Here is a 7,733-nt window from a genome sequence, read left to right as displayed (position 1 = left end):
GTTCAAGTTGATGTTGTAATTTTAATTATAAAAAAAAATATTACGTTTTATCTTAATTTGCATAACAATTATAATACATCAGAATAAGAACAATAAAAACAAACACACTAATTTTGATGGGGTAAATTACCGTAGCATGTGGAAAAAAAAGGGTTTTTTTGTTAGACTAAACTTGCAACTCAGTAAAAGCATATTGTTGATGTTGCTGTGTTTCAAATGCAACCAAACATTTTATTTTTGTGATTTGTTTTAAAAGTAGAAGCTGTTACAATAACAAACACATTATCATTTTTTTATTACTCATATATTTTATTATGATAGAAGTTGTTTTTTAAAGTTATTTTTACATGGAAATACATTAAAATAATATTTTTTTATTTTTTAAAAATTTATTTTTGACACCAGCATATTAAAATGATTTGAAAAAAAAAAACTAATATGAAACTACAAAAAAAATATCTTTTTTTAGAATATCTTCAAAACACATAAACAAACTGCTAGTAGCATTTAACTATAAACTCACTCTTAACTTCTTTTGATACGTGGTAAAAGAGCTTTAGCTAGATTTTGATATTATAAAATTTGCTTTGTGAATGTTTAATTATTTATATTGCTTTGAATCCATGCTTGCCCCCATCTACTTTGCCGAGGATTGGGAAACAGTTGGCAGAAGAACGTCAGGATATAAAGAAAACAACAAAATCTCTTTTACAACTTATAGTGAAAGTTACCCTGCAGGTTCTCAGTTCATCACGTCTAGCAGGACTCCATACTTGTATTTTAATCAAATACACAAAACTCCCCCACTTGAGCAAGTTGGCATGTGTCTGCATCAAACCTCTAATTAACTAGCATCAGTCTGCTTAATTATCATGCTCGTTTCATCATTCTTAGCCTTCAATTTAAATTAAGAAAAAAAAATATCAGGCGTGTCGCTGACTCAAGTGAATATTCCTGTAACATGTTACAATTAGGGGTCAGTGCCGACCAATCCACGACCTTGATTTCTCACCCTAATTTTCCATGCATCCCCGTTTTAACTTTAGCCCAAATGTCAGGCATCGCTCGATATGATGTAAAAACATCATTTATTTCTATCGAAGTTTAGTTTTCCTATAGGGATTGGAGACTTGTGCTGCTTCACGTATCATTAAGTGCTTTAGAGAATTCTTTAAAAGATATATTAATTTCATCTTTATCGTTTCAAATTAGATTATGATAATTAGAAATTTTACTAATTTTAATATTATTGGCAAAACACTTTTAATCCGACCGAACAGATGAACTCAATCATCTTATATTGTTTTCACTGTGAAGTTAATTGTTAATTATAAGACGCCAAGATCGCTGTTTATTTGTCCTCGATCGATCGGGCTGGAATTTTGATATTCTTATAGCTAATTCAGAGCAAGAATTGAAGATTTTTTTCGTAAATAACCAATGCTCCTGCCCTGCCAACATGTTTATAGCAAGGACATTGCCTATCTCCCTGTAATTATTCGACCGAGGAACTCTGGAAATTTGGTTTCAAGTTTCAAGATGAATACCAAATTTACCAGATTCATACACTTAATTATGGCCATCATCGTTGATGTGTATATATAACTTCCATGTGTGATTTTCTTTCTTTGTTTCTTTGTTCTTCTTACAGAACCCTTTATTTAATCATGTCAAACTACACTCTCATGAGCGATTCATTCACTAAATAATGTTAGAGAATAATATAAATCATATCCTGAGACCTCACCTAACAGCTTAAGCTATTAGGTTGAGATGGTTCTTTGACATGGTATCAGAGCCTTGATGACCAAGTGGTCTCGAGTTCGAATCTCACCATCCCTATTTATTTGATAAAAAATTAAGCACAAGGTAATATGGGTCTGTGCAAGTTTTAAGCCCAAAGGGCTTTCACTTGAGAGGGGTGTTAGAGAATAATATAAATCATATCCTGGGACTTCACCTAACAGCTTAAACTATTAGGTTGAAATGGTTCTTTGACAGATAATAACCAAATTGCTCTATGCCTATGAATTTGGAGGATCAAATTCATTAACAACATTTTACTCATTTTAGAAGTTAATTATCCTCACCCAAAACTTCATTAATCATTAGATTAGGCTAAAAAAGTTTCCTTGTATGCATGCGCGTTTCTCACATGGTGATCCATTCAATTGATGTCGCCATATCTTCTCATTCTAGGATGTATTGAAACATCAAGTTTCGTTGCCATGTGAATAAAGAATGGTACAGAGCCGTTCGAAATTATGGGGGATTTTTTGAAACATCAAGCCTCTAATGAATCTCTAATTTTGGATTGAAAAGAAAAGACACCAGAAGCAAGATTGGCATCCCCGGCCCCTTATCCTTCTGCTCTTTTTATCCATTTAGTTCTCCCCAACATGTATATGATCTTAAGCGAAATGCAAATTAGCATGCTTCCTATCGTGGTAATTGTTTGCACATCAAGGTCCACACCAGCCCTTGTTTCCCCTCTCTGGGACAAGATGGTCCCGGGGTCCAGCCAAGGTCCGGCTCCACTATGCAAGCCATGGGCTCAAACCAACCAGCTAGTGACCAAACTCACGAGTCAGATCACAGGTGCTGCACAGTGTAATTATCAAAACGAAATTGAAAAGGCACAAACAATTCATATCCACATAGCATTTGTACAAATATCCTCCAAGAAAAATTACAAAAATAAATGCAGCAAGCATATGTTTTTCCAACCGAAAATAAATTGATTTTGTTCCTTTTTTCCAAAATGCCAAACAATGATGAAGATACAAGTGATGTTAAGGCGTCATTGGCCCCACAAGTCACGATCGTTTATAACTTCAGCACCAAGTCCCTGAAATTGCAAGCTTCTTTGTGAACTGTTAAGGCAGGATCTGTATATATATATTGTTGTAGATGCTGTTTTCGTAGCGGATTAATTTGTTCCATCTCGGGGAGAGCAACTCTCGGTGCCCTTTGCATCTTCCAAAAGCTCTTTCTACCAATCCCCGCTTCACAAGTGCCCTCAGAATCTTATCAACCGCCACTATGAGTCTTCATAAATGGTTGGTCATTAATGACTCGTCCAAGTTGTAGCAAATGATAAGTTACTTCGCCATTGACGCCCACAAAACTCACGATGTAACCAGTTTTGTTTTTTCGTTAGACTATTTTAATTTGGATTTTAGGGTTGGCTTTTGAAAAACATTGTTTTGTAGATACACCAAGCTAGTTGAAGATGTATTTTTAAAATCATTTAAAAAATTATTTTTTTCTTTGTATGAGCAAAAGAAAAAAGAAGTCTTGAACAACAATTCAAGACTCATTTGTAATGCTGCCTTGGATCTTGAAGACAATTGTTCAATGGACCACGAATAGTTCGAAACTAACCCTATATATCCGTATGTATCCGGTTCGTTTTTAATGTGATATTGGATATTAATTTATCCTTTAATCAGATTAAATTACATGACAAATCGTAAATTTATTTTTAATCCCTGTATGGATGAATACAGATAGCACATCATAAATATTAAAAACAAATAAAATATAATCCATCAATAAAATATTCTTAGAAAAACATGAAAAACTCAGCTATGAACCATAAAAAATATCATGCATATTGATGGTTTTGTTAGCTTCAGATAATCTAAAATGGCAGTTTAATGTATTAATTGCTTTTGCTTATAACAATAGATTTAACCCAAAATTTAACTATGAAATGTATGTTTAAAAAGATCAACAGTCGCGAAGATTTAATCCACGAACAAACCCTATCTACCACATATACAAGATTTCATGCTAACATCACAGTGGTGCGCATCTCGACACAAGTTCCCCTCCCCTTTTCCTTTTTCTTGATATTTCTCTACTCATGATGATAAGTTACCATAACAATGATGCATTGGGTTTGGGAAATTGTTGTCGTGTACTGCTGCATCCTTTTCTTTTCTTTTCTTGAGCAAACTAGAGTTGCCCATTTGTTAGTCCTTTAGTTACACTATTAATTCTGATGGTTAGATTAATCTCGACAGCCACAACTTTAGATGATGAGAAACTGCTTCAGTGCTGGTTGTCGCTGATATTATTCTGTATAACGAAGAGCTAGGGTTTCCTACAAGAGATAGTGTAAGGCTTGCAGACAAGCAATATTGAGAGATCCAGAACCTTTAACTTGCTAAAACTGGATGGAGGACCATGGAATAAATAGACATTAGCGTCGCTTTTGACACCAATTATTAGCCAGCTACGATGACTGTTCAGACCCAATCTGTTGAAGAAGGGGACGTAGTTTAGCTGTGTGGACCATTTTCGAGGAATTGGGTATAGGTGTGTATAATGTGCGTGCAATGATTAGGTAAGTTTCTGGTTTCCAATGCCTCAACGTGTGGGTGCAAAATTATGGATTTCTCAAAAACAAAATACTAGCGCCTCAAAAACAAAATACTAGTGCTTCTAAAAAACAAAATATTAGGGTCCCATTTTGTCCTTTAAATTTACGAAGCGACCCATCTTGCATAGGGCACCCTACATACTTGTCCAGTAGCAATGAGGGGCTATCATTTTGGTCCACAATGGGAGAATGACAGTTTAGGAACCTGTCCACTCGTGAAATATTAAAATTATAGGGAATTTGGCCTGTACTGGAAAAAGCACCATGCTTCTTTTCTGGGTGGATGAATCTCTAGCTGCATTTCTGGCGGGCAGATACTGCACAGTGCACACAGCTCGCTCTTTACATCTTTGTCCCACTGACTACTGTTACCCTCTAAGGCAATAGATATTTTTCATTTCTTTCTGCTTTGTTTCCTGTTCTGTAACGAGAGAGACAAGACATCGTATTAAGATATTTAATTCATATAAAAATGAGGGATTTTAATTACTTGTAGTCATTAGTGTTAAAGGCCAGAAAGGGTCCCATCTGTTGTCCAAATTAAGATATTTTTTACAAGATTATACATGTGGAGGCAGAGCTGTGATGTATTTAGATATTTTTTTTTATTTTTTATTTACGTGGGATGTCCGGGTTAACTTATGTGTATCTCAACTAATTTTCACTAGTCCTGAAATTAACGACCAATAAACCTCTAGTGGTCATCAATATTAGTAACCACAAGACTCGAACCTAAGACCACAAGAGGAGCAAAACCTTTGATTTTAAACTCTTACCACTAGATTACCTATTAGATAATTATATGTAGATATTTTAAATCGTACCAATAGCATGTTTGTTTTTTTTAATGAGAACAAATAATATTTGGTGTGGAAATCTAAGGTATATTAATCAATTAATGATATACTAATCTGATCTCGCTATCCCTTCTTTTCAAGGTCCATCGAAGTTTTATTTTGTGCGTAAAAACGAAATTGGAATCGCTATTATTAGAGAAGGAGGGCGGGCCGTGGCCCAGTAGCTGAAACTAAAAAAAAAAAAAAAAAAAGTAAACGAATGCGGGTGGGTTGGGTTTTGACTGCAAGCCCGTTAAAAAGCTCTGATTTGGGCTCAGCCCTTTCTCAACTCAGCAAATATTTAGCCCTGACTACAAACATGACTGAGGAGCCCAAACCAAGCCATCGTATCAAATTTCACATCAAAACCACGTCTGCATCAATAGATATTTAGCTCGAAGAATTCTAGTGTGGCTAGAACACTGGCTTACTTGATGAATAAATTGATTAGAAGTTAAAACTTAAGAGTTTAAAACTAACATCCCAATTCCTAAACAGAATCCAAACTAACAGAAGAGATATTCGAGGAGAATTTCTTATCTTTAAGCTTTTTATTATTTAAAGTGATATGCATAAACCAATAAACAACAAACCCTAGCTACCTATACCTTTTTCTTCTTTCTTTTTTGTTCCTCGGAGCCTCCCTCTCTCCTTGATCACTCTCTATACTGAGGAATAACAACAGAAAGAAAAAATATATATATGAAGACAGCTCTCTTCATTACATGCATTTTGGCCACGCTGGCTGTGCTAGCAAACAGTGCGCAAAATGGATCACCTCCAAAATCACCAGCACCGGCACCATCAGTAGATTGCAGCGATGTTGCAGTTGACATGTTGGATTGTGTAACCTATTTGTCAGATGGCAATGCGGAGAAGCCCACTGATTCTTGCTGTGCTGGGTTTGAAGCAGTGCTTAGTCTGGATGATGAGTGCTTATGTTTTGCATTAAAGCATAGTGCAGATTTTGGCGTTGCAGTGAATCTTACTAGGGCTGCAGCTTTATCTTCTGAGTGTGGAGTGTCTGCTCCTCCTCTGAGTAGATGTGGCAGTGAGTGATTTAATACTAGCATGTTTCATTTGACTGGAATTATTTATAATCTTTTTAATAAAAAATTTTATTTAATGATCTGCTTGTTCTGCATGAACGTAGTCTCCGTGCCTCCTTCCGGTGCACCTGGTACGTTTTCGATTATGTTTTTGCAATCTCAATCTGAAAATGTTTCATCTTTCTTTTTTTTTATAATCTGAAAGATCTACTTTGTATTTTTATTTATTCATCGAGTAAAACACCCAGACATGAATGGTGTATACTTTCAGCTTGAAAATACACGTCGCCAAGATTATTAAAAAAACTGACAACTGTGGAATTCGGGATTTGATATATATAGGCTGCATCTTTGTTTGAGGTTTAATGCTGCCTTCTCTCCTTATCTGACAAATAAGATAACAAATCCTTACCTCTAAACAACGAATTTAATTTGTGAAAACGTGAGGTGCTGCATGCAGAACAAGATTATTAACAGTCTCGTAATTATATTATCATGACCCATGACCGATGATATTCAATGATTTCAATCTGTTATAAGGAGTTCAATTAACTGTTAATCTTTGTTATAAGCTTGAACATTTTTTTTGTGTGGCTAATGTTTATGCAGCTAACACTCCATCCTCTGCACCAGAGCCAGCTGCACCATCTCCTGTTATAGAGCCACCAACAAATGACCAACCTTCAGCCCCAGCTCCAGCGCCATCGAACAGTGATGATAATGGGAGATCAGCAGCAGCTCCAGTAACTAGTGATGTACCAGCACAAGCACCAGCAAAAGGGAAGGCATGTGCTGTCTCTGCACCCTCTTTGGTTCTTATTAGCTCCGCTGTTGCTTCCGCTCTTTCTCTCTTTCTGTGGATTTGAAACACAAGATATTGTTGGCTTTTACCATCTTGTTTTTATTGTTTAGGTTCTTGTTTAGATTTGGACTTATGGGATAGTATATGCCTCCCTGTTCTTGTTCTGTTAAATAGAAGATCTTTGATTTCTTGAATTTGATTTGAAATACACTTGATTGGGAATATTTTAATTTGAATCCTCTTGAGATCCCAAACTTACTCGGCCCCTACGAATCCGGTGTCAGTGTATATAATACTCGAGGGGGGCAGAAAAGCAAGGGAAAACGGCAGGCATGGATGGTACGGCGTGAAGATAACTAACCAAAAGTTCGGTTTGTGTGTGTGCATATAATTTTGATGTACAAAAATATTGTTCATTTAAATATCAAATGAAATATATGTGTTTTTTTAATATATTATCTTATAAATTTAATAAATATTTAACTTATCACATTAACTTATTCGTTTATTAATTTATCAAAATTCTAGCATACTAACCTTCAACCTTTCCAATTGAGCAATTAAAGTGTATATCCCATGTGATATTTTTTATTATTATTATTATTATTATTAATATGAGTGTTTAGATAAGTTTGCGTATATCTCGACTAATCTTATAG

General features: G+C 35.2%; 1 protein-coding gene across 4 annotated transcripts; it reads left to right on the top strand.

Annotated features, from left to right (window-relative positions):
* Nucleotides 1-5,711: 5,711 nt before the first annotated feature.
* Nucleotides 5,712-7,310, top strand: LOC7463200 (non-specific lipid transfer protein GPI-anchored 31). Of its 4 annotated transcripts, none has more exons than XM_024594239.2 (3): nucleotides 5,712-6,274; nucleotides 6,377-6,403; nucleotides 6,906-7,310. In XM_024594239.2, the coding sequence occupies exons 1-3, from the start codon at nucleotides 5,926-5,928 to the stop codon at nucleotides 7,136-7,138; spliced, it is 609 nt and encodes a 202-aa protein (XP_024450007.1). In that variant the 5' UTR covers nucleotides 5,712-5,925; the 3' UTR covers nucleotides 7,139-7,310. The 4 variants fall into 4 exon arrangements, with proteins under 4 accessions (XP_024450007.1, XP_052306760.1, XP_024450006.1 ...); XM_052450800.1 differs by having other exon boundaries at nucleotides 6,903-7,310; XM_024594238.2 differs by having other exon boundaries at nucleotides 6,882-7,310.
* The last annotated feature ends 423 nt before the right edge of the window (nucleotides 7,311-7,733 follow it).

This window comes from Populus trichocarpa, chromosome 2 (genome assembly GCF_000002775.5).
Source record: "Populus trichocarpa isolate Nisqually-1 chromosome 2, P.trichocarpa_v4.1, whole genome shotgun sequence".
NCBI lineage: Eukaryota > Viridiplantae > Streptophyta > Magnoliopsida > Malpighiales > Salicaceae > Populus > Populus trichocarpa.
The sequence above is the reverse complement of the archived record's forward strand: the minus strand, read 5'-3'. Positions and strand labels throughout refer to the sequence as shown.

Coding starts and splice junctions, on each gene's coding strand:
- LOC7463200 (XM_024594237.2), top strand. CDS start 5,926: ATGAAGACAGCTCTCTTCATTACATGCATTTTGGCCACGCTGGCTGTG. Junction 6,275..6,376: donor TCCTCTGAGTAGATGTGGCA/GTGAGTGATTTA, acceptor GCATGAACGTAG/TCTCCGTGCCTCCTTCCGGT. Junction 6,404..6,878: donor GCCTCCTTCCGGTGCACCTG/GTACGTTTTCGA, acceptor CTAATGTTTATG/CAGCTAACACTCCATCCTCT.